Source organism: Oryctolagus cuniculus, chromosome 5 (genome assembly GCF_051225735.1).
Source record: "Oryctolagus cuniculus isolate XC-2025 breed Fujian yellow rabbit chromosome 5, ASM5122573v1, whole genome shotgun sequence".
Lineage (NCBI taxonomy): Eukaryota > Metazoa > Chordata > Mammalia > Lagomorpha > Leporidae > Oryctolagus > Oryctolagus cuniculus.
This window is the reverse complement of record NC_142871.1, coordinates 63,844,493-63,872,311: the sequence shown is the minus strand read 5'-3', so window position 1 is coordinate 63,872,311 and position 27,819 is coordinate 63,844,493. Positions and strand designations below refer to the sequence as shown.

General features: G+C 41.1%; 1 protein-coding gene across 4 annotated transcripts in view; it reads right to left on the bottom strand.

Annotated features, from left to right (window-relative positions):
* PDSS2 (decaprenyl diphosphate synthase subunit 2) overlaps positions 1-27,819 on the bottom strand; it is a 293,668-nt gene that overhangs the window by 80,828 nt on the left and 185,021 nt on the right. For 3 of the 4 annotated variants that reach the window (XM_002714881.6, XM_089332766.1, XM_089332769.1), the window contains exon 4: positions 9,760-9,834. In XM_002714881.6, the coding sequence (XP_002714927.6) occupies positions 9,760-9,834 (75 nt within the window). Of the gene's footprint in view, positions 1-5,601; positions 5,623-9,759; positions 9,835-27,819 lie in introns of those variants that run through there. The other variant, XM_089332767.1, reaches the window with a different exon arrangement.

Sequence of the window (27,819 nt, the reverse complement as noted above, 5' to 3'; positions counted from 1 at the left end):
AAGCCAAAAGACCAAATGCTATTATGAAAAATCATCTAAAGATGGCAGAAAACATAAGGAAAAGAACAAATGGGACAAATGGCTAACAATAAGATGGCAGATTTAAATCCAAGCATATCAATAAACACATAGAAGGTAAAGGATCTAAACATATAAATCAACATGCAGAACCTGTCAGATTGGAAAAAAAGAGTTACAACCAACTAAATGCTAAAAGAAAGCCACTTTATTTATTTGAAATGCAGATCTATCTATCTACCTACTGACCTATGGTACCATATATATAGATAGAGATGTCCTATTTGCTGGCTTTGTTTCTTTTTTAAATATTTATTTATTTACTTGAGAGAGAGTGTTACAGACAGAGGGAGAGACGGAGAGGGAGGTCTTCCATCTGCTGGTTAACTCCTGAACTGGCCTCAAAGGCTGGAGATTTGCTGATCCGAAGCCAGGAGCCAGGTGTTTCTTCCAGGTCTCCGATGGAGGTGCAAGAGACTAAGCACTTGGGCTATCTTTTACTGTTTTCCCAGGCCAGAGCACAGAGCTGGATCAGAAGTGGAGCAGCCGGCGCCCATATGGGATACCGGCACCACAGCACCAGCCTCACTGGCTTACTTTCATCTGGCAAGGTAGGGCCAGGCTGAAGTCAGGAGTTGGGAATTCAATCCAGATTTCCCATGTGGGTGACAGGAACCCAGCTACTAGAACCAGCCCCAGATGCCTCCCAGGGCGTGCATTAGCATGAAGCTGGACTCAAGGGCAGATCTGAGAGTGCTCGGGTTTGAGTCTCAGATCTGAAAGACTGTTCAGATGAAGCTTTAGTAGGCCAGGGGGAACTGGAGCTCTCATACACTGCCGGCAGGAATGTCAAAGGCCTACCAGTAAACATACTTATTACATGACCTAGCAATTCATCTCCTAGTAACTGCCCAAAGGGAAAGGAATGACAGCACGTGAACTAGTGCTAAGTGTTTGTACAAGAGAAATGAAAGTACATGTTCTGCCAAGGGTGGGGAAGTCCAGCCCACGGGCCATCCAGGGCCCATGAAGTCACTCGGTATCGCTCTGTGAAGTCAGCCACAGGTAGGATTCAAAATCCACTAAATCTATAGCAGGGTAACTTTTTATTGTTGTTGTTGTTTTAGAGGTTTATTTTATTTATTTGGAAAGTCAGGATTACAGAAAGAGAGGGACACACACACACACACACACACACAGATATCAGAGAGATCTTCCATCTGCTGGTTCACTCCCTAGATGGCCACAACAGCCAGTGCTGGGCCAGGCCAAAGCCAGGAACGACATGTGGGTGGCAAGGACCCATCACTTGGGCCATCTCCTGCTGCTTTTCCCAGGCCATTAACCAGGAACTAGATTGGAAGTGGGGCAGCCAGGACACAAACCAGTGCCCATAAGGGATGCTGGTATTGCAGGTGTTGGCTCCTGGGTTAACATTTAAGTTGATAAGTTTGCGTGGTCTAAATGACCGTTGACATACAAAGATTCCCCCATCCCTGCAGGCTATTCACATATGAATGTTCGTAGTAGTTTTACCTGTAATAGCCTCAAATTCGAAATACTCGAAATGTCCATCAAGAGATGAATGGATTAAACAGATTACGGTATTTCCTTATAAGCATATAGTACTTAGCAGTAAAAAGAAATGAATCATTGATATATGCAATATGGATGTACCCCAAAATAACTAAACAATAATGGCATTATATGGCCAGTTAAATGATACAAGCACCCACATGGGTGCCAGTTCAAGTCTCAGCTGCTCTACTTTTCTTTCTTCTTCTTTTCTTTTTTTTTTTTTTTTTAAGATTTATTTTATTTACTTGAAAGAATTACAGAGAGAGGTAGATTCAGAGAGAGAGGTCTTCCATCTGCTGGTTCACTCCCCAGATGGCTGCAATGGGCTGGAGCTGCGCAGATCTGAAGCCAGGAGCCAGGAGCTTCTTCTGGGTCTCCCACACGGGTGCAAGGGCCCAAGGATTTGAGGAGGAGCAGCTGGGACTCAAACCGGCACCCATATGGGATGCCGGCACTCAGGCCAGTGCTTTAACCTGCCGTGCCACAGCGCTGATCCCACTGCTCTGTTTTTCAACCCAGCTCTCTGCTGTGGCCTTGGAAAGCAGCAGAAGATGGTCCAAGTCCTTGGGCCCCTGCACCCACATGGCAGACCTGGATGAAGTTGCAGGTTCCTGTCTTTGGGCTGATCCATCCCTCTGGAGAGTGAATCAGCAGATGGAAGATCTCTCTGTGTCTCTCCCTCTCTGTGTAACTCTGCCTTTCAAATAAAATAAATAAATTCATATATATATATATATATATATATAAATTATGCTAAGTCAAAGAAGCTAGTCAAGCAGAGAAAATATTGCATGGTTCTATTTATATCAAATTCTACAAAATGTAAACTAATCCAGAGTGACAGCAGATTGCCTGAGGATGGTAGCAGGGGAGGGGGTGTGAGTGGAGGGATTACAAAGAATCACTAAAGGGGCACAAGCAAACAGCTGATGGGTCTGTTTATTAACACGATTGTGAGGATGATTTCATTCATACATACATGTATCTGAACATACGAGACTGGGCACTTCAAACATCTGTAATTTATTGTACATTAATAAAACTGTCCAAAAAGATGAGAAAAATCTTCTAAGTATTCTAGGCCTTTCTATATCATTAACAAATATTTTTGTACTACTACTAATGAGCCAGGCACGTTTCTGGTATTGGGGAATTCGATGGTAAAAATAAAATCTGTCCTTGTATAGAACTTATATTATAGGAGGAGACTGAAAATAAGAGAAAACCATCGGATGGTGACAACTGTGATTAAGATAAAGATTTAGGCAGTATAGCTTCTCTGGGCTGGGTGTAGTGGAATGGTCTCTCTGAGACTACCAACACAGAGTTAGGACTGTCAAGAAGGGGCCAACGACGCCAAAGCAGAAGAAGATCCCTGGTCTTCGTCATCACTTAGGCTTCCCAACTGTTCTCATTTCCCTGCAGCCTCCTTCTGTGAACCGTTCTAAAGACCACTGTCAAGTGAACTTTCCCAGAAGTTCATCTAATTATGCAATTCCTTTGCTCAAAAACTGTCAGTCCTTCTCTTATTCCAAAGATGACTAATGGTATTAGCAGTTCGATCTGGCATTACAGGTCCTCCACCAGGTGTCATAAACCCACCCTGGCAGTGGTACTTTTCATGGTTCCTTTATTCTTAAATCAAAGAAGCCCTGACCTCCAATAGGCTTCTCTTCCTTTCATCATGCTGTTTCCTCTGCATGCAATGCCAACCTTCTCCATCTAGAGACATCCTCTCATCCTTTAATGTCTGTCTCAGCTATCACATTCTCCTTGATGCCTTCTCCGATTCCTCCCACCAGATGTGACTTCTTGTTCACATTTCCTGACTGTCATTTTTCTCAATGGGCAAAACTCATCTGGCTCATCTTTTGATTATATTTTAGATGGTGGCATGGGGGCTTTGCAGGTAGGGGACGACCCGTAACTTCCTGCTGGACTGAATTATCTTATTTTTATATTTTACTTCAAAGTCGCCTGAGAATCAAAGGCACAGAAACATAAAGATAAGACAAATCAATGGATAGACGTTATCTTGTCTCACAAAAACATAGTGATAGTCTTCATTATAATCTGCATAATCTGCTATTACTGAAAAGTATAAACTGTACATGAAATAAAAATAACCAGATCTTTACAATTTCAGCACCTGTTCAGTTCTTCCCCAAGAGAACTGGATTCTGCCCTCTCCCTTTGTGAATCAGAGACCAAGCCAATGGGAGCAGAACCTCTGAAGTTGGGGCACAGGTGTGTTGTTCCCCATCTCAACACCAGCATGAGCCAGACGCGGCCTTTGCAGAGAACCTTGATTAGATCCCTAAGGAGGTACAAGGAGTGGGTCGAAATAATAAAGAATCAGGAAGCAGATGTGTTGGGGGGGGGGCACAAGACCACCTGCTTTTGATGATTTTTCAGGATAACTTATGTTGCCACAGAATACAGTCAAACTCAAGAGTCAGATTTTAAGAAAATCATAGCAAAATATAGAAAGCAAACCCAGCACAGGGAAGAAGTCCCAGAGAATGAGGGCTGGAGATGAGGTCTAAGCTTCCAAGGGTCTTCTAGACGTGCAGTCACACGGAGCATGTTTGATTCCTCCAATAATGAGTTGTGATAACATGAATGAAACAGTATCTACCACCAAAATTTACTGGCTACTTAGTGCTCAGGGTTTTTGGTGTCACTGTTCATGCAGGTAGTCTCTGCCTAGTGTGTATGCAAATTCAAGACTCTCAGGAGGAAAGCAGGTGTTCAGCATGAACCATACAGTTTGCAGAAACAGTTCAAGCACTGTGAGCCATTCTTATCGGTGGGGGAATGGTGGGAATGATCCCCCTATCCAGCTTCCCAGATCCTAGCCAAGGGCGAACCTGACAAAAGCTTTTTAAGGATAGTAATCTGCATAGAGATAGACTGATAGCAGGCATACTTTTTGACTCAAGAATCTCACTTTCAGTATTTTACAACAGATAATAAAAATAGAGCAAGCAAGAAAGTATGGAATCTAAGTTCTATATACTAATAATTATCATCATGTGGTTTAATTTTTTAAAGATTTATTTTATTTATTTGAAAGGCAGAGTTACAGATAGACAGGAGACAGAGAGAGGTCTTCCATCTGCTGGTTCACTCCCCAAATGGCTGCAATGGCTGGAGCTGGGCCAGACCAGAGCCAGAAGCCAGGAGCTCCAACTGGGTGCTGAGGCCCACACACTTGAGCCATCTTTGAGGGCTACCTTCCCAGGCACATTAGCAGGGAGCTGGACTGGAAGCAGAGCAGCTGGGACTTGAACCGACGCTCATATGGGATGCCTGCATGGCAGGTGGTGGTTTAACCTGTTATGCCACAATGCTGGCTCCACCATGATTTAAACGAGTGAAAAGTAGAACAAAACGTTTACAAATTGTAGAGTGGGAACCGACATCATGAAGAAGCAGGTTCCTTACTGGAGTGATGGTTTAAGTCTCAGTTTCTCCCTTCTGATCCAGCTTCCTGCTAATGCATCTGGGAAAGCAATGGGTGATGGCCCAAGTTTTTGGGCCCCAGCCACCCATGTGGGTGACCTGGATGGAGTTCCTGGCTCCTGGCTCCTGGCTTCAGCCTGGCCCAGCCCTGTCCTTTGCAGCTAACGGGGAGTGAAACAGCAGACAGAAGATCTCTCTCTCTCTCTCTCTCTCTCTCTCCCCCTCCCTGTTACTCTGCCTTTCCAAATAACTAAATAAATCTTTAAAAAATTGTGGATGGTTCAGTACACTATAGTACAAAAATATTAAAAAATAGTAAATAACCATTAAAATGGTATTTTGAAGAATTTTAATGATAAATAAGTACATCAAGATCCAAAATTTTATATAAAGCAATAACTTACAAATAAGAACTACACAATAAATTAAAATCTGGAAAGAAAATGATGAAATGTAATCATGATTCATTTCTGGGGGATGGCTATGTAACATTTTAGATTTTCCTCTTGATTTTCTTCTGTTTTCAATTTTTATTCCATGAACATATACTGACTTCTATAACTGGAAAATAAGTTATAATAATAAGATGATTATGCTAAAGGGTTTTAGGCATATAGTTCTATGGATACAAGGTCAATTTTGTAAAAATACAGAATATTTAGCAAGAACAATGAGTAACATAAACATAATTTAAGGAGGAGCTTCAGTGGAGAACTCGTAAATGACAAATGGTCAATTAAAATGCAATTTTTAAAACTTCACATAGTTTTTAAAATTAGCTAACATGAAAAAGCAGGTAGAGGGAAGGAAAATATTTTCTTATAATTACTAAAGAAAGCACAATGACCAATTGTTCTATGGAAGAAATGGTTCACAAACTAGCAAATCCAAAAATAAAAAAAATATTTTACAATGGCGTGAAAAAAGGATGAATTTCTTAAATTACTTCATAGGTCTACAATGATCACAATTTACCTTCAATCTGCTATATATTAGTAACATAAGTCACATAGCTCTACAGAGAATTAGGTAATGACTCCACAAACGTCTTTGGGAGAAGGTGATTTTTAACGTATCCAATTCCAACTCCCCTGTTTGCTTTAACCCATCTACTCTAGTCACACAGATAGCACTCCACAGAAGGCTACTTTGCTGCTGCCCAGATTCTCCATCACTGCATTAAGCTGCCATATAGAAAACAGACCACTATTGTATCCCCCGTATCCCTAGAGGGATGAAATGGTTTGCAGCTTACTTGAAATCACAAAGCATTTCTTTTGTGTGCTGAATTGGCCCAAGGCTATGGAGGTTGTGCAACGGGGATGACAGAGGGGGCCTGACTTCCCATGTGACCTCCACTTGTGGCTTCTTCCCAATCATGCCAGAACATGCAAACCCTGAAGGCACTCGATGTGGGGGCAGTGCTCTCTCTGCCTCGCAAGTGATCCCTGGGCCAACTTAGAAAAACCAAATTCTGAAAAGGCACTGCAATGGCAAGCACACTCAGGGGGGGAGCCAGAATTTTTTCTGGTTAGGAAGGGAAATGTGGTTAACCTAAACTGGAGTGGAGGCACAAACAGAGGCAGCAAGAAGCACTCCCACTGCTCTGGTTCAATGATGCATTTTTGTTTCCATCATTTAATACGGACAGCTCTTTCCATGGTTTGGCTACAGTATTTAGAAATTCAACTGCTTAAAAAAGAGCTGGAGCACTTTAGAGGACTGGGTTTAGGGGGGTAGTAGGGAAAAAGGCCAGATGAATGAGGCATTGCTACGGACTCTTTAGGGTATAACTGATTAGCTAATCAACATCAGCAACTTGGGCTTGCTAAGCAACCATTCAAAGATGATCAACAGTTCTCCAAAGATTTTGTTGCTGCTGCTTTTCTATTCCCAGGAAGAAACACATTCTATTAGAAAAAGCAAAGGACTTGGAATCCAAAGCCCTGGGTCCAGACCACATCCCTGTCAGTTTTCAGACACTGTGCATCCCTGCCATTCATCATCTCTGAATTTCAGGATTTTCCTCTGTGAAGTGGAATGCCGACACGTGTCACCCTTTTCAGCCTAGGTTATTGTGTACAAAACAAAACTGTAAAGTGCTATTTATAATAATAAGCACTTATTATTAGTATTGCTATTATGTCTGCCTGACAATAGGACATACTTACCAAATGTTCACAAAGCTGTTAATGGATTAAGCTAATTATAGTGGACAAATGGTAAGAATAAATTAAGAATCATAAAACTAACAGTAACTTTCACTTAAAGATTAACAGGTATTTAATTGTAAAATACTGGTACCTTATAAGGAACTAGATTAAACACAGGAAAATCCCAAGAAAAAACAATGTCTTTAAGGCAGGAGCAGGCCACCAAAATCATACAGTGGCAGACAGATGCTACCAAGATATAGGGCAGTGGAATGAGAGATTGAGAACCTGGGCTCCTGAGTTCAAATCTCAGCTAACAGACTATGTGACCTTGTGGAAATTTCCTAAGCTTTTCCAAATCTCAGCTTTTACATCTGCAAACTGGGAACAGCAGGAATACCTACTCTCAGGATTTCTGGGAAGGTTAGAAAAGAAACAGGTATGTCACTGTGGTGTTATTTGCTTAGCTACCATCATCTTCATGATACCATACGCAAGGTAACTTTGTATGGTGGGATGATGATGGTGCTTCAAAAGTTCATGAAAAGTGGAATTAAAAGGTTAAGTCTATATTTTGGTGCAAAAAAATTTAATATATTTTATTTATTTGAGAGGTAGAGTTAGAGAGAGAGAGAGAGAGAAAGGTCTTCCATCTGCTGGTTCACTCCCCATATAGCTGCAATGGCCAGAGCTGAACCAGGACCTTCTTCCTGGTCTCCCATGTGGGTGCAGGCCCAAGTACTTGGACCATCTTCCACTGCTTTCCCAGGCCAGAAGCAGAGAGCTGGATTGGAAGAGGAGCATCTAGGTCACGAACTGGCACCCACATGGGATGCTGGCACCACAGGTGGAGGCTTAGCCTACTATGCCACAGTGCCAGCTCTGGTGCAAAAATTTTTGAAATCCATGGATATACAAGGCCTTCAAAAGTTCATGGAAATGCATGCTATGAAAATGCTACTTATGGATTTCAAATTGTTTGTACCAAAATAAATATATTTTTAATTTCGGTTTCTGTCAACTCTTTGAAGCACTATGTAGGTCAGAAAATACCTATTTTGCAATCTGATATTAACACTCAGCCATAATAGTGAACAATGCTTGCTTTTGAAAAGTGCTTCACTTGGGGTCATTGCTGTGGCACATGCAGTGGGTTAACGCCCTGGCCTGAAGCGCCCGGCATCCCATATGGTGCCGGTTCGAGACCAGGCGGCTCCACTTCCAATCCAGCTCTCTGCTATGGCCTGGGAAAGCAGTGGAAGATGGCCCAAGTCCTTGGGCCCCTGCACCTGCGTGGGAGCCCCAGAAGAGGCTCCTGGCTCCTGGCTCCTGGCTCCTGGCTCCTGGCTCTGGATTGGCGCAGCTCTGGCCGTTGCGGCCAATTGGGGAGTGAACCATTGGATGGAAGACCTCTCTGTCTCTGCCTCCCTTTTTTCTGTGTAACTCGGTCTTTCAAATAAATAAATAAATCTTAAAAAAAAAAAAAAAGAAAGAAAAGAAAAGTGCTTCACTGTAGTCATACATCCTGTGAGGTCCCCACATACCAATCTGCCAGTTAGGTAAGGTTAGATTTGCCTACTGGGCACTGTGGTACCCTGAACCAAGAGTCAGCAGGTGTCCAAGGAGCAGTTCTTCATACTTCACTAAGCACTCTCTGAATCATTTAGAGTCCCTGGGTCACACTTTAAAATTTTACATTTCTTATCCAAGTTGCTCATGCCCTATAGTTCACATCTAGTAAAATCTGTCTGTTTTCAAGTGGAAATGTTTCAGCTTAAGCTGTGCATACATGCATATTTTTTCTAATTTTCAGTGAGTGAAATCTTGCTATTACAGAAGCTGAAGAAATTAGAATAATGAACACTAAGATAGGAATCCCTTATAATAGTAGATACCATATTCAATGATGGTGGTGGTCAATGAAGCAATTACTTCACATCTAATATGCTACTGAAATGAAATAACCACATTTAAAGGAAATAAAACCTAACCTTTCCTGAGATATCCTGCTAAATGAGTCAAAAAATCTTAATCCTAGACCTATAAAATTAATCAAAATAATCCAACTGTGCAACCATCCTACTTTTTATCAGACAGAATCTAATAATGCAGTACATTCTGGATCTTGGATATAAAAGACATTCCTCCCCCATCTCCTTGGGATTATGCTCCACTCTTCTGGGACAGGGAAGGCCCCTCCTCTGGCCCAGCCGCCTCAGCACAAGCTGCTCCTCCAGCCTTCCTGTGACAGTACTACCTGCTAGCCAGGAGAGTCCTGGTGTCTACCAGGCTGCTGTGGACGGAACAGACGGCGAATCCAGCCAGAGGATAAGAGGTTGTTTTAATTGGCTAAATCTGCTATGTACTAAGCGTATGGCCATGAATTTGTAGCCAAAACACTCATCTTAAAAAAAAAAAAAAGAAAGAAAGAAAAGGAAGTAATGTACAATCTAAACACAAAACAAGAATGATATTTTCATTCAATTCTAATTTTGCCGTGAGGGTTTCTAACCTAACATTTTACAATGACTCTGAACTCCTTTACCTTTGTTGAAGTTGAATTTTCATGGTATACTCCTTGTACCAAGTCCATAAGAGCACTTGCTAAAAGTTCCACAACCTAAAACACAGGGGCGGGGGAAGAGAAGAAACAATTTAAAAATTCATTCCCATTTTAATCTGAGAATGCATCAGAAGGTTTAGTCGTAAGGCAGGATTTGTGTCTGCTAGAAAAAAGAGATTTATATGCAAAGATCCTGGCAAATGGCATTGCCCACCTGGATATTTAAGCTGTGATCCAATTTTTTTAAATCAAAGCTTAAGTTAAAAAATCATATAAGAATAGCATTTAACTAATATACATGAAAATCCTATAATAACCATTGTGAACACAGCTTAAGTTTCATATAAATAATGAAATCTTAATTTATCTTCTGCATGTTTATTTCTATCAGGTGGATACTTTTTCAGTATTCCCATTCTGGGAGCCATTGCAATGCTAATTTTCATACTTAATACAGAAAGAAAAGCAAAAAAAGCAAGAGAATGGTTAACCTTTCAAATGTGTTCATTCTGTTGTACTTAAAATGCGCTACAGATCTATTTGGTGTAGGGCCCCTGGGTCAAATGTACCATAAACACTGAACATTTTTACAGAACCACATGCTGAAATCTTATTCATCAAACCTGTATTATTTTCAAGGCTCAGACTATTAAAAAAAATCAAGCAAAATCAAAAGCTTTGAACTTGTTCCAGAATGTAAAACAAGCAGAAAACAGTAAATGGTCTCTTTGGAACTACTGCACAATTTAGAGTTGTTTGCATAAAGAATCTTAATTCAAGAGGATAAAAAGGTGGTATTTATGATAATGTTCAATGCAGCCATTTCAAACAAAAATTCCTCCAGGCAACTCCATCCGCTTCTTACGAAGTCTTAATATCTTGTATATTTAACTTCCTATATTATGCAGCCCTGTATCTGATTTCCACTCTGCTTCTAAAACTCAGCTCTGTTCTGATTGAATTAAAGGATTTGGTTTCAGCTTTTATCATTCTTGTAACTGAAGACATTAAGCCAAAGGATACAGACCCAAACAACAAGATACTTCAATCTCAGGTACCCTGTATTTAATAAACATTTTCTTAGAGGCGAATTACATTAATTTGTAGAAAGATTTGTTTTAAAATTTTAACACATGAGCATTCATCTCCAATTTTATGTTTACATTCGTGCCGTATAACATACACAGGGCTGCTGATATGGAAATCTTGCTGATTAAAGGCATATTTCTTTTCTAGCACTGTAGATGGGTTAATTTCTAAGACCTATACAGCCCCCACCCCTTTTTTAAAATCACATTGTCCTTTAGGTAACCAAATACTTAAAAAATATTGTAGCAATACGAGCTGCAGAGGAACTGGAAGGACAATGATCCTACAGTGTTACCAGATGTGTTGAGTTATTTAAGTGGGGAAAAGAGGAAAATGAATGGATTTTTTTTCCCCCGAAGGTATCAGATAAGCTCTATTCCCAAATCCAGGAGGATTGAGTATCGCCAATAGGTCTATGAAAGACTGTAACTAAATGCACTGCGTCAGATTGGATTACAGTTTATACAAGCAACATCCCAAGATCTCCCTGATGGCTGGACACATAATACAGATCAATCACTCACTAAGAAATGTTATGGTTTTGAAACAGTTCGAGCTCTGGGACCAGCAGCTGTAACGTGAAGAAGGATTTACAAAGAGAAAGTCTGACACTAAATGTCAAAACGATGGTATGAACTTTTAACAGTGGATCTGTCTCTGAATAACCAGTGAGTTCCTTTATTTTCCTGAAATTCCACACCAGGTAGAAGCAACAAGAACAAGTTGTTCTCTTATTCTTAATGTAATTAGCAAATATAAATTATAATAAATAAATATAGATTATGAATTTATAAATGATCTGTACTTGTAAATGGCCACACTTAAACAGAATACACCTCAACAGTCAAAGTCAATCATTAAAGAAAAAGTACTGGACTTTTGAAGTTAACAAGTAAAGGGAGGGAAGAGATTATGAAAAGCTGGAATAGCACAGGGGCCTTGAACACGTCCAGCCCAGGGTGATCTGCCCAGTGCATATATAAATCCCTTTTTGTTGCTTTTATTTTAAAAATTATAGCAAGGAGCAGCTGGTGTTGTGGCATAGCAGGTTAAACTGCCACGTGCAACACCAGCATCCCATATGAGCGCCAGTTCAAGGCCCAGTTGCTCCACTTCCGATCCAGCTCTCTGACAGTGTGTCTGGGAAAGCAGAAGAAGATGGCCCAAGTGCTTGAAGCCCCTGCACCCACATGGGAGTTCCAGATGAAGTTCCAGGATCCTGGTTTTGGCCATTTGGGGAGTGAACCAGCAGATGGAAGATCTCTTTGTCTCTCCCCCTCTCTCTGTAACTCTGTCTTTCAAATAAATAAATAAATCTTTAAAAAATTCTATCAAGGAGAGATGTTACCTTTGCAATTAATTTCTTTTTACAAAATGGTTATTTATTTTCTTTTATCGATTTGAAACCCAGAGAGAAAAGGCTTTGAAAGGCCACAGATAAGAGCCAGAAAATCAACCTGGGTCTCCCACATGGGCAAAAGAGTCCAGGCAGTTGAACCATCATCTGCTGCCTCCCAGGACACACCAGCAGGAAGCTGGATTGGAACTGTAATAGCTGGGACTCAAATCAGGCAATCTGACAAGGACACCCACAATGCAAGTGGCTGTTTAATCCACTGTGCCACAACACCAACCCTGAAATTTATTTTCTAACATTTTGAACTGCTAAATTTGTAACTGCTTAAATATACACTGTACTACATTTTCTCTCCCTTTTTACTGTATTGCTTTTTTTTAAAAGATTTATTCATTTATTTGAAAGTGAGAGTTACACACAGAAGGAGAGAGAGAGAGAGAGAGAGAGAGAAAGAGAGAGAGAGAGAGGTCTTCCATCTGCTGCTTCACTCCCCAGTTGGCCAGAACGGCCTGAGCTGCGCTGTTCTGAAGCCAGGAGCCAGGAGCCTCTTCTGGGTCTCTCATGTGGATGCAGGGTCCCAAGGCTTTGGGGCCATCTTCTACTGCTTTCCCAGGCCGTAGCAGAGAGCTGGATTGGAAATGGAGCGGCCGGGACTCGAACCAGTGCCCATATGGGAAGCTGGCACTGCAGGCAGTAGCTTTACCTGCTATGTCACAGCGCCAGCCCCTATTGTATTGTTTTTATAATCAGATAGAATAATAAATCTATTTCCTGGGTGGCAGGAGAAGGGGGGTGCAGAGGGAAGCAGACCCTGTTTTTTGTCTCAGAGGGGCTTCAAGCTAAGCTATGTCCACATCCTGACTTACGGATCAGTAAATGCATCAGTCAGTAGTCCCTGACAAGCAGGATCAAGGGCCAGCACCGCGCCTCAGTTGGCTAATCCTCCACGTGCGGTGCCAGCACTCTGGGTTCTAGTCCTGGTTGGGGCGCCAGATTCTGTCCCGGTTGCTCCTCTTCCAGTCTAGCTCTCTGCTGTGGCCCGGGGAAGGCAGTGGAGGATGGCCCAAATGGTTGGGCCTTGCACCCGCATGGGAGACCAGGAGGGAGCACCTGGCTCCTGGCTTCGGATCGGCACAGTGCGCTGGCCGTAGCGGCCATTTGGGAGGTGAACCAATGGAAAAGGAAGACCTTTCTCTCTTTCTCTCACTATCTAAGTCTGCCTGTCAAAAAAAAAAAAAAAAAAAAAAAAAAAGTAGGATCAGGAAGTGGTGGGGAGCATTCTGGGTAGACAAATTGTGGCCTTTTCTATACATGCAATTCTGGAATATTGTCAGTCAACACCTGATAGAATAGATTCAACAGATTGCAGACATGTAACTAGCACACCAGACCACTTTGGTTTGGGCAAAGGAGTGCCTATCCTAAATTAAAAGTAAAATGCAACACAATCTTTAGAAAGAACGGTAGCTATAAACTCATGCGGTTCAGTGAAAACTCCAGTCTGTGTGAACTGAGCTGATGTAGTAACATGGTTTACCTGAAGATGGGTGCTTCAGAACTTAGTGTGCTCAGTGTTGGAAAACTGTGAGGGCTGCTCCGATTTATAATCTGATTTAAGCATTCTTCCCTTAAAAAGTTATTTTATTGATGTCTTTACTACAGTGCAGAATAACAGTGTGTGATCCATCATTCTATTTAGGAAGCAAATGAACATGGGGCCCCTTAGCCTTTACTACTCAACACCTGCTAGCAAAGGAAACTGTGTGTGTGTGTGTGTGTGTGCATGCGTGCTCGCTTTTGCACTGCTGATAGCATCAATTACACACTAATTTACTGCACTCCTTCCTCTGCCTTAGGAACAAATAGCAATGCATGAAGTAGGAGTAAAGGGAAAACACCTTTCTCTTACACATTTTGGGAGGAATAAAGACATGGATTTAGCATAAATATGTCCTTTACCAGGAACTTTGGCATTTGAAGTCATATTGCAAAGATCCCTTTCTAAGCCACAAAAATCAGTGATGTTATCCGTGAAAGTATCTTACAGTGTTTTCATAGAGAGAAAACAATGAATAGGCTGTGAAGGGGACCCAGAGCAGTTAGCGGTAGTCTTTAGTTCCTCTTTACACAATGATGCACAGGGTTATTTGAGAGATGCAAGCAAAGATGGCCAAAATTTGCATTACCAAGGGAAGGCAGAGAGGAACTGGCTGCAGTGCTCTCCCACAGAGGCAGATAATAATGTCTAACATTTATAAAGCACTTCATCATTTACAAAGAGGGTTAAAGCAAATCACCTCGTTCCGGGAGGATGGCGTTCCTGGCGTTCCCAGCACTCAGTCCGAGCTTGCAGGCTGGCAGCCGCAGCAGAGAAGAACACAGGGAGCATCAGCAGTGGCCAAGCAAGAGGTAAATCTACTCACCCACCACCTGGGCACAGACAACCCAGATGAGCCCTACTCTGCATGCTGATTAATATAAATGAGAGGCTTTGATAAAGCCATCACTGGGGCCTAGGAAAGAATGGCTCTCTCCACTCCTTCCTATCAGACAAGGCCCAGGTTTAATGAAGACAATGATGAAAGGTCTGTTGCAATGAGCATACAACTAACTCAGAGGAGTTCTGGAGGAAGCTCCTCACTGGGCTTTTTGAAGGACGCCTTTTTCAGTGCTGCCAAATGTGTAAGGCCTTGCTTATTTGTGGGAGGGATGGCAATCTGTTCTATTGAGCTGGAAGTTCTTTCTGGCAAAGGGGGGAGAGCAGAGGCAGCGAGACAGAGATGGAACTACCAATAGGACAGGTGCAGCAAAAAACTAAGCAAATTGATAATCTTAATTTTTAATTTAGAACAGCTGATACATTGGTTTATAAACCAATGACTGGTAACATTTATTGAAGAGATTTCAGGGAAATTCAGTGAACAAAACCAAAGTATAAAATTGCCACCGACACGATTTGAAACAGGTCACAGTTTAGAAAAATGGTTTGAATATGTAGAGTTGAGCATTGATTTCATAGTGGCACTGTATTCATTCTAGAAACATTTGCTAAGACCCTACTATATGCCTGCCACTGTACTAATGAAACTAGTCTCATTAGCCCAGTTGTACCCTTAAGGCACTCCCCAAAGGATCTGTCATGATTCCTCTGTTCAATTAACATACATAAAGATGTTTCTTGTTTTTTGTTTTTTTTTTTTTTTTAATTTTTTGACAGGCAGAGTGCACAGTGAGAGAGAGAGAACGGTCTTCCTTTTTGCCGTTGGTTCACCCTCCAATGGCCGCCGCGGCCGGCGCACAGCGCTGATCCAATGGCAGGAGCCAGGTACTTATCCTGGTCTCCCATGGGGTGCAGGGCCCAAGGACTTGGGCCATCCTCCACTGCACTGCCTTCCCGGGCCATAGCAGAGAGCTGGCCTGGAAGAGGGGCAACCGGGACAGAATCCGGCGCCCCGACCGGGACGAGAACCCGGTGTGCCGGCGCCGCAAGGCGGAGGATTAGCCTAGTGAGCCGCGGCGCCGGCAAGATGTTTCTTGTTAAAACGCCACTGTGAGATCATGTCTCATGCACAAGTGTATTACACTGTACATTTTTGGGCAGTATATTTTTATTCAATTTTTTAAAGGATACATTCATCTGATCTGGATAAATGACATTCTAAAGATAAAGGACATTAATTTGCCTTTGATCATTAACACATAGGTAAGTAGCAAGAACTAGGGCAAACCATGACATTTAGGGGCCTCAGTATGCTTAGCTGGGTGACAGGTTATCTGTGCTTAGCAATACGCCTCCAGATCAGCACTATTTAACTATGCAGCTGTTTACCATTGTGAGGTACAGTTAATTAACTAGCCATTTCTTTTAGTTACAGTTTTAAAAGATAAAAAAAGTTGAATTCATTTTCTGAATTAAAGTGCAGGGTCCTTGGCTTATTTTTTTTTTTTTTTTGTCATTGACCAGTGCCAAATAATTATTTACTGGATTAAACAATGACTAGGTTCCTGAAAAAGTGGCAGATAATTTAAAATGCTTAAGATGAAAATTTTCATTAAGAAATAAAGGAAAAGCAGTTGCTTTCCCGTGGGTTTTTAAAAGTTGGTTGTAGCTTTTTTCTTTTTGGCCTTTTGCCATTATGGGCGAGTGCTGTCCTGCACCTCTAGGGCGGGCCACCTGCCCCATGCTTCCTGGCCTAGATGCTCCTCCACGTGGCTGGCTCCTCTGCTCGGTATAAATCCAAATTTCCCTTTCTCTCTTACAGCCCTCACTCTCCTATGCATTTCTCTCACTGGAAGGAGATGAAGGAAGACAGGAAAGAGGAAGAAAGAGGAAGCATTGGCCGGCGCCGTGGCTCAATAGGCTAATCCTCCACCTTGCGGCGCCGGCACACCGGGTTCTAGTCCCGGTCGGGGCGCCGGATTCTGTCCCGGTTGCCCCTCTTCCAGGCCAGCTCTCTGCTATGGCCAGGGAGTGCAGTGGAGGATGGCCCAGGTGCTTGGGCCCTGCACCCCATGGGAGACCAGGAAAAGCACCTGGATCCTGGCTCCTGCCATCGGATCAGCGCGGTGCGCCGGCTGCAGCGGCGGCCATTGGAGGGTGAACCAACGGCAAAGGAAGACCTTTCTCTCTCTGTCTCTCTCTCTCACTGTCCACTCTGCCTGTCAAAAATTAAAAAAAAAAAAAAAGAAAGAAAGAGGAAGCACTAATTCAACAGATGCGACCCAACCATTGCTACTTGTTGGCAAATTATGTTCTCAGAACTGCTGATCATCAGAGATTCTTCTCCAGGTATTCTTGGTTACCCACATCTATCATTATCACCTGTGAGTGCACCTTTCATAAATAGAAACCGACTCCAGATAACAGTGCCCCTCACTCCATGAGCACTAATTAAAAAAAAAAAAAAAAAAGTTGGTTGTATCCAGGAGAAGCACCTGGCTCCTGGCTTCGGATCAGCGCGATGCGCTGGCTGCAGCGCACGGGCCGCGGCGGCCATTGGAGGGTGAACCAACGGCAAAAAGGAAGGCCTTTCTCTCTCTCTCACTGTCCACTCTGCCTGTCAAAAAAAAAAAAGTTGGTTGTATCAAGTATTTTGCATCACTACAAAAGCTATAAACAGCAGATGAGAATTGGATGCTTAGTCACGAAATAGCATTTGTGATACTACCAGCCAGCTGAGTTGCTGTATATTCCACTTTCCATGACGTGGGAATTCTCGAATAGGAAGTCTGTTGTGTGGAGGATGTTCCGCTCAGCACTTGCCCATGTGGGCTCAGAGGCGCGGTTACAAGTTGTTCTGACTGAATTTTGAGAGATCGTGCCTGCCGTATCAGTGACGCATCTACATTTTTCAGTGTGGCTGATAACCTCCCTTCTGGTTTCACTTCTTCATCTGGGGGCCTCCTCAGTGAGGTCCACAGAAAGGCTGTTGTTGGCTACACTGTTGTCTTATAGTAGTGGCTTTCAAAATTTTTAAATTGCAACCCACAGTAAGAACTGTACTTCATGTATGACACACAGCAATATACACATGCATGTTATACATATGTAAATAAACCAAATGTTTCATAAGACAAATTTCTTTATGCCTCTATTTTCTATTGCATTTCAGTTTTAAAAAGTGTCAATAATGATCCACTACATTGATCTGATCACTCATCAATGAACAGGATGTGACCTGTGGTTTGAAATTATGCTAATTACCTCATGTATGCCTCATACCTTGGTCTGTGTCTTAATGAGGGGCCTCAATTTTTGACAAGCCATTGTTATTCTGAAATATACATTTAAAGCTGTTAATTTCTTTATTACTTTATATGAGAAACATGAAATTACTGAAGGTAAAAAGGCAGGATTAAATGGAATTATTCTTGGGTACAATGGGTGATATTCTATTAGGTACATTACAATTTTGTAGGATTATATCACAGATTTGTTTTAAAGATTTTATTTATTTATTTGAGAGGCAGAGTTAGAGAGAGAGAGAGAAAGAGAGAAAGAGAGAGAGAGAGACAGAGAGGTCTTCCATCTGCTGGTTCATTCCCCAGATGGCTGCAATGGCTGGAGCTGTGCTGATCTGAAGCCAGGAGCCAGGAGCTTCTTCTGGGTCTCCCATGTGAGTGCAGGGGCCCAAGCACTTGGGTCATCCTCTACTGCTTTCCCAGGCCATTAGCAGGGAGTTGGATCAGAATTGGAGCAGCTGGGATCTGAACTGGTGCTCATATGGGATGCCGGTGCCACAGACAGAGGCTTAGCCCATTATGCCACAGCACCAGTCCCACTGATGTTGACTCTTAGCTTTGATTCTGGTAGATTCATGGAAACAAATTGGCTTAGACCTCATTTGGCCAAAGAGCTAAATATTTCAGTAATTTCCTAGGACATGTAAAGAAAGCTTGCAAATGCCAGGACTGCAGTATCTTTGGGGTAACACAGTTCACTTTTCAGCTCAATCACTGTCTCTTCAAACTGGGCCACATGAAAGGCAGATGTGTGTAATTCAGACATCCCAAGGTACGCATAAAAAGAAAAGCATGACTCATATGCAATTAAAATTCATGTATCTTGTCTAGAACTAAACTGTATTTCTTCCAAATACTTTTGCAGCTCTTCAAAACCTATAGTTCAATGGAATTTTAAAAATAATTGCTGTACTGGGATTGTATTAGAGAAAATTAGGTAATTCTTTTTTTTTTTCTCAAAAAAATCCAGTAGTAGAAATTTGTGACTGGCTGCGCTATCCCATTGAATCAAATAAGGGCTATTCCTGGGTTAGAAAGTCCTCAGTTTATAGAAAAGTGTACAATTGACTAGAATAGGTACCTTCAAGACTTAGCATAATGAACACAAAAAATTCTGTTGAATTCCCAATATTTTTATGTGAATCAGTTGTATAAATCACAAGTACCTTAAAATTTGAACAACTAATATTTTGCTTAATCACTACTCAAATTTACATTTTCATATTACAGCTTTTATAACATATTCAAATAAATGAAGCCATACAAGTTTCTCAACACAAATCTGCTAAGAAGGCAAGTTCACTAATTTGGGTATCTGTTTAGATTGCTAAAAAACACATGCAAATCTTCAGATCTCTGACATTTCTGAAAGATTTTGGATTTTCTACTACAGCCCTGATTTTATTAACAATTTTTCTGGAGTACTCTGTTTTTCTTCATATGGCATGCTGCTTTCATGATATGATTATATCCTGCAAATTCAGGTTCTTCTTTTCTTTTTTTTAAGATTCATTTATTCACTTGAAAGGTAGAGTTACAGAGGCAGAGGGAGATTTATTTATTTATTTGAAGGCAAAGCCAGAGATAGAGGGGTCTTCCTTCTGCTAGTTCACTCCCCAAATGACCACAATGACCAGGGCTGAGCCAGACCAAAGCCAGGAGCCGGGAGCCAGATTTGGGTCTCCCATGTGGGTGGCAGGGGCCCAAGCACTTGGCCCACCTTCTGCTGCTTTCCCTGATGCATTAGCAGGGAACTGGATCAGAAGTGGAGTGGTTGGGATTTGAACCTGTCCCACATGGGATGCTGGTGTTGCAGACAGTGGCTTAACTTGTAACACCACAATGCCGCCCCAGGTTCTTTCTTAACAACACTCAGAAATTTAGAATCCTGGAACCGACACAGATGGAGATGGGCACAATGCTGACTTTATAGACAAGAAAACAAAGTTTCTAAAGTATTTCCTGATGTCACTATTGATGCTTGTACTGAAATATTTATTCTGAAATTTAGAAACTGATAGCTTAAGATATAATTTCTAGGATCTATAACTACAAAATTGCTGGCAAAATATGTCATGGTACTTTGCTGGTACCATGGTTAGGTGGTTTTCTACTTCAGCCAAACATGAGAATTCTGGAGCCAGACTGCCTAGACTTACACAGCAGCTCTCCCATTTGTTAGTGGTGTTACCTCAGGGAAATTTCTTTATCTTTTCCTGTAACCAATTGGTTAGTACACATAAAGCATTTAATATAGTGCCCACCATGTAGTAAGCACTCAGAAATTTAAGTTAGGGTTTTAAAAATATTTGGTAATCATTGTAATAAAGATTAAATTTTCTATGCTATGAAGTTTCTGATTTCAATGATAAAAAATGGGGTATTAAGACCTTAGATAAATAGTCTGGAGAAGAAGATGAATGGCCTGAACCTGGAATTCTGAGAAATATAATGAGTGGTTCAATGATAAATGGCTAGTTGGAAGAAAAAAAAAGAAAGAAAGAAAGAAAGGAAAAGCAAAAAAAGCCAAGGTTAGAAACTAGGTCTACAGAATTCTACATCAGTGCTCTTTTCACTTCTCTTTGTAGCTTTATATGTCATCTCTACAAATATAAAACAGCTAAGTGCTATAGAGCTCACTACATTATGAAAATATAAATGATCCACAGCGTATAGCTGAAACTGCTATTAGTAATGAAACAGTTACTCTGATATTCTCAACAGGGAAGCTGGCCTTTAAAAACCAATGATTGGATATACAATGTAGTTTCTCCATTTTGGTGCTTTCTGAAGTCTGGCTGACTTATTATGCACAGTGAAAATGGCCCCAGAACAAAGACAGTTAAGCCAAATGAATGACAACAAATTGAATACATTTTCCAAAATGTGTAAAAACAAACTTCCTTGGCACAGCCATACTTTCCAACAAACTCACTTTAATGTTTTCACAGTTTACAATATCAGAAATGACCTCAGGGTCAGGCATTTGTCAGTTAATGACCTGTTGGGCTAATGGCCTTCAGCTTTGCCTTGGGCACACAAGTCCTCCAGTAGGTCATTAGCTGTCAGAAAGGGCTCTCTCCAATCACTATTGCTAAATAAATAAAATTTGCTTCTGGGCTTAGGCCCTATAAGCCAACTTTGGCTTAGTGAAAATTTTTTCGTTGAGTATTTTTACAACTCTAAGAATTTAAGAAAAATGGTGGAAATGCTAAAACCAAAAGCATATCAACACAAACGAGCTATATGTGGTTATTAATGAAAAATGATTACACAGATTCTTTTGGATAGTCTTAAATTTCTTTTGCTTATGGTATTCAAATACAGTGTTAGTCTACCAGAGCAGGCCCCAAATTATGTATGCCCTGCATTTTGGAATTTCCTACTTAAGTCAGTTATTTGGAGTTGGTATCGCATTTCCCCAACATATCAATGTAATACAAGGGCAGCTCACACATCTGACACAGCAGTTTAGACACTGCTTGGAAAGTGTGCATCCCATTTTGGAGTGCCTGGGTTTTAGCGGTGCTCAGCTCTGCTCCTGACTCCAGGTAAAACAGGCATGCCAGAAGGCAGCAGGTGATGGTTCAAGTAGCTGCGTTCCTGTCACCCACGTAGGAGACCTGGAATGAGTTCTGGGTTCTTGGCTTGGGCCCAGCCAGACTCCAGTTGTTGCAGGCCTTTTGGGAGTGAATCAGCAGACAGACTATCTCTGTCTCTCTCCTTTTCAGAGAAAATGAAAATAAAAAACAAATTTGTTTAGAGGGCAGTCCACAAAAGCTTGGTTAGTTTATAATTTTAGAAATACCATATACTAATTAAAAATAGAATAGTAGAAAGCCACACTCTTACAAAACCCTCAATTAAACAACACAGTGGAACAAATCTGAATAGAAAATACTTGTTAAATATCTTTAAATGTTGGCAGTTAAAGGGAAATTTGGTTTGATAAACACTGTTTCTTTCATATACCTATTTCATTTTTTTTTTTTTTTGACAGGCAGAGTGGACAGTGAGAGACAGAGAGAGAGAAAGGTCTTCCTTTTCCGTTGGTTTACCCCCACAATGGCCGCTGTGCCCAGCGCACCGCCCTGATCCGAAGCCAGGAGCCAGGTGCTTCTCCTGGTCTCCCATAGGGTGCAGGGCCCAAGCACTTGGGCCATCCTGCACTGCACTCCCAGGCCACAGCAGAGAGCTGGACTGGAAGAGGAGCAACCAGGACAGAATCCGGCGCCCTGACCGGGACTAGAACCTGGGGTGCTGGCGACGCAGGCGGAGGATTAGCCTATTGAGCCGCAGCGCCGGCCAAAATACCTATTTCATTTCTAATAATATAATTATATAATTTTAGTTTTATTAACACAAGAGTATTCCAAGATTTACTCTGATGTTTTCCAGCCCCAAGTAAAGGTTCTTGGCCTTATTTTTTTTTCTTCTGAAAGGAGCAAGGAGATGACAAAAAGGTGTATGGTAATTTTTCTGAAATAATGGGTAAGAGAAGGAAGAATGAAAAACTGGAAGAAAAGGGTTGTCTAAGTTGAAGCTAACTGAATAAGAGACAATGTGGGGGCCGGTATTGTGGTGTAGTGGGTTAAGCCACCGCTTGCAATGCTGGCATCCCATGCGGGTGTTGGTTCGAGTCCCAGCAGCATCACTTCCGATCCAGTTCCCTTCTAATGGGTCTGGGAAAGCAGTGGAAGATGGCTGAAGTGCTTGGGCTCCTGCACCCACATGGGAGACCTGAAATGAGCTCTTAGTTTCTGGCTTCAGTCTGGCCCAGCTATGGCCATTGCGACCATTTGAGGGAGTAAACCAGCAGACAGAGGATCTCTCTGTCTCTCTTTCTCTCTCTCTCTAACTCTGCCTTTCAAATAAAATAAACAAATCTGAAAAAGAGAGAGAGAGGAACCAGCGCTGTGGCATGGCGGGTAAAGCTGCCGCCTGCAGTGCCAGCATCCAGTGCCAACATCCCATATGGGCGCTGGCTGGAGACTGGGCCACTCCACTTCTGATCCAGCTCTCTGCTTTGGCCTGGGATAACAGTAGAAGATGGCCCAAGTCCTTGGGCCTCTGCGCCCATGTAGGAGACCAGGAAGAAGATCCTGGCTCCTGGCTTCGGAACAGCCATTGCAGCCATCTGAGGAGTGAACCAGCAGATGGAATACCTCTTTCTCTCTCTTCCTCTGCTCTCTGTAACTCTGCCTTTCAAATAAATAAATAAATCTTTAAAAAGAGAGAGAGAGAGACTGAGACTGTGAAGGGGCACCATGCACAGGTCTGTGGAGGTAAAGAGACACTGGGTCAGGCAGCTAGGGATCCAGAGGAAGGAATCAGCTGTTCACTGCCTAGCATTTTTGTAAACTCATAACTCAGGAAGTTCTTGGGTAAGATTATCAGAAAGGCAAAAAAAGAGCACTGACTAACTAGCTTGAGAATAGATTTTTTCCCTCTTTCTGGCTTTAGAGAAATAGCAATTTATGTTAGTGAAAACGGAGGATGGGAAAATTGATTTAATTAAATTTACTTCTAGAAAGTGCAAAATGGGACTTAGAAATGAGGTTGCTAAATGTATCCTAAGATTGCTAAATCAATACATTTCCCTCTCACAGCCAACCATATTGTGGAGTTCAACCTTACTCATTTCAGAAGATGCATTTTTGTAGAACACAGATTTTGTTTTTAATGGGCATTTTTGAATGGCAGGCAAATAAAAGAAATGTGTGAGCTTCCCTTGCTCTTCTTCCTTGTCAGATTCCTGATTTGATGGACGTTCAGTGTAATGGCCACTGCTGTGACCTTTGGCCTTCCTATGCCAAAGAAATACAATCTTCTATTGTTTGATAGCATCAGAATGAGGAAAGCTCAAGATATATTTCTCTTCTGATTTCTAGTACACTTTGTACATACTAAGTATGTATTATTTGTTCCTTAAAGACTAAGGCAGCAGGCTCAGAAAATGGCTACAATCTCTGTTCAGTATATGACTATGTTAGCAAACAATAAAAAAGCTGGAGACTCTTCTGGGGGATGCCATCTTGACTTCTCCACTTAGTTGATCACAGAGATAGTAGTCCCAGGATATGACCCCCAGTTACCTTCTGTGCCCATTTACCCTAGTCACGGGAATTTGCATTTGACGGACTAGGTCTATATGCAGTGAAAACACTGATCCTGGCGATCAATCTAACGGGCTAAACAAGACATGAGTTCAACAATTTCCACAAGTAAAACAGCGCTGGCAAAACTATAAATATACACTATTCTTGTAATGCCTAGTTTAAACTGATATAAGGAAATATTAAAAGGTTTCACTTATAAATGAATTTGAAAGTAAAATGAATATAAAAGACAACATGGATTAAACAATAGCAGCTTCTTTATTAAAATATATAGACAGTGTAAAAGATTTATATGCATAAATTGAACATATTTATACAAACAAAATTCTTCCTCGTAAACAACATATTTATGCCTTTAGGAAAACAAAGTTAACATAAGGAAATACATCAGCTATGTAAGGAGTACATCTGTGCCACGGGTTATTTAGAAACATAAATCACTAATGCTTAATAGAACAGCCCCAAGGAGTGACATCATGGCAATACTCTTGGGTATTTAAAAACCCAGGCTGACTCACAGTCTACCACTTGAAGTACAGGGATAGGTCAATTAAATTAAAATGACTACAAAAATTAAAAAACGAAACAAAACACGACACACTGAATTCTTTAAATACTATGCTATCACTACACATGTGGAATAAAAGATCTTAAAAAAAAAGACAACAGCTAATAATTCACAGTCTTATTATTTTGCACTATGGCTAATCCTAAAATATAAATCTAGTCTACTACAGGGACCAGACAAGACCTGTAATGGCCATCTAGATTTGTACTTTATAGTGTTTTCCCATTTCACGTTTCCCCTCACTACAAATGGTTAGCATATCTCATTGATAGCTTAATGCTCAAACACTAAAATTTTAGATTCTGGCATGACCCTATCATTTCAGCATTCAATAATGTTGTACATGAACACAAGACAGAGTAACTAACCTCCATGGAGTTAGGAAATTTACAGTTTAGAAAGAGGCATTCTAAGGTCTCTTAGTCCTGTCTTTATACAATAAAGTACTAAAATATAAAGTTGCCCTTATGTCCCATAATTGAAAATGAATGAAAATGTAAGCATTAATTTTTCAACTCACTCTTGAATTCAAAATCTTGTTAACTTGCACTTAGTGATTCTGGCTATAATAGTATGAAGACAATTACCAGAGGATTAATATACCAATTTCTATAGTTGGAGATATTTAAATATCTAAGTGTTACCTAAGGCAATTACCTTGAAGACCCCTAATATCTTCAGGGAAAAGCCAAAGGGAGAATAATTGACTTTGCTAATTTTACCCTTGGCAATTATAAAACAGCTCTGGATTCCATCTGACTGCAGAACTATTTATCTAATGGTCTGTCCTGGGAGAAGTCCAGAGATAAACTCATCACACAGAAATTCAGACAAGAACCCAGTAGCATAGGAAAATGGGAAATTGGTAGGATGAGTAAGTCATAAAAAATTAAAGCTGCTATAAATATGCCAACTTTACTTACCAAGTTAAATATATATCCTCAAAGAAAAAGCAGGCTGTCATTGTGAAAAAATGGTGACATATTATAAACAGAAATTCTGTATTAAGTTCTGCCTGCTCCCTAATTGCTCTGGTGTCTACACTGCTATTGCTGACAAATTTTCTTCCTTATAAGATAAAATTAAGACATCATTAAATAGTATCTAACTTTACCAAGACAGTAACCATATGTAGAAACAAGAAAACTTAATACTGCCCAAAGAAATATTTACTGCCACCTCCTCCTTCCAAAAGCAAGCAAGCAAACAAAACACAACCCTAATGGTTAGTATCATAATCAATTTAAACTGATGGGAGACAAATTTAATAAAACAACACCTCTTCTGAGATATTACTTCAGTTCTCCTACCAAAAAAAAACCTGATGAAATTACTATTAAGTATTTAAATGAAAGGAACTGGTAAATGGGGGAGATTTGCTTTATGAAAAAGAATTCTTGACTTTCAAGCACTTTGGGTACCCCTTACAATCGCCTCAGTTAAAAATATTGTTCACATGATTTGGACACAATCTATTATGATTAAAAGAGCAGAAGATCAGTCAGGGACCCCTGGACATGGCATTCCAGGTCTTTCAATACAAGGTAAGCCAGAAGCATCTTTTGAAATTGACCTTGCAGAGCCTTCAAGGACCCTTTGAAGAACAAGGTGCAAAAGATCCATGTTTTGGATGAACAAGAGGATTGCATAGAATAAAAAGCTTCAATTCAACACAGAACCATCAAATTCAGAAAAAAACATATCACGGCCTAAAAAGGAAAGAATTCTTTACCAGAGAACGGTTCATAAAATGCAAATCTAAAGGTGCAAACTTGTGCAGAGACCATGAAGATGTGGAACTCACTGAAGGGGAAGGAGACGCCTGATCACTCTTATTTCAGGGGGAAGTTTCAGGCTGAATTGTTGCTCGGATATGCTAAGCTTTCTCCCCCTTCTCTTTGTAAATCAAGTAGTGCTACTGAAAACCAGTGCCTAATGGAGCAGATGGTGGAGGTCTTAGACTCTGGAACATTTATAGTGATGCTTCTGAATGCAAAACACCAAGAGTGGATTTCACAGGCTGTGAATCTGATTTGTTTTTGATGGGAGTAAAGCTTCCATTTTCACTGAACTTGAACTACACTGGAAGAAAGAAAGTGTGACTGACACAAGTTAGTGAAGAAATAGGAACATAATAAATATTATTCCCATAAGAAGGAAGTGGTTTAAACAAGCAATTATTTGTTTGCATCACTAAAGCATGATTTTATTTGCACACAATACCATAATCTTAATGTTAGGTAAGATTTCATCAGGATAGCTCAAAGTAAATAATAAACAATGATGAGAGAAAACAAATGGAAATTTCTACAAAGGCAATGAGCCTTGGTGGGGACTAAGCTGAGGTTCATTACTAAAATGTGGGTCTTGGTGCTATTAAGCAATATATTCAGACTATCTCCTCCCCTCAGTTACATGGGTCTAATTCCTGAATGGCCAGGATATGGTTTGAGCCAACCATGTGCATTGAAAGGCACCCAGAAATTAGACCAGAATTGTACATTCCGAGGCCTTTTCTTTCTCTAAGCGAGGCCCAAATTTCCTCACTGATTACAGTAGGTATGGCAAAGAGAAATGATGGACCATACAGTCAATGACTCCCAGGCACAAGGAACCACTCTGCCTTTCATTAACATGTAAATTCTGCTATGAATTCAATAGGGGAGCATTTAGTTCTACCCATCAAGGCACACTACACAGGGGCCAGTGCTGTGTCCTAGTGGGTAAAGCCGCTGCCTGCAGTGCCGGCATAATATATGGGCACTAGTCTGAGTCCAGTCCAGTTCTCTGGTATAGCCTGGGAAAGCAGTAGAAGATGGCCCAATTCCTTGGGCCCCTGTACCCATGTGGGAGACCCAGAAGAAGCTCCTGGCTCCTGGCTTCAGATCAGCCCAGCTCTGGCCATTGTGGCCATTTGGGGAGTGAACCAGAGGATGCAAGACTTCTTTCTCTCTGCCTCTGACTCTCTGTAACTATGCCTTTGAAATAAATAAATAAAATCTTAAAAACAAAAACAAAAACAAGGTATACACTATGCACAGAGGAGAGAGAAATGGGGGGGGGGGTGAATAGAAAGAATACCCAATAATAGGGAGATCTGAGATTCTCTATTGTTTTGCTTCATATGGCCAGTTCATTTCTTTCTGTAGTTTTTGTTTTATAAGTGG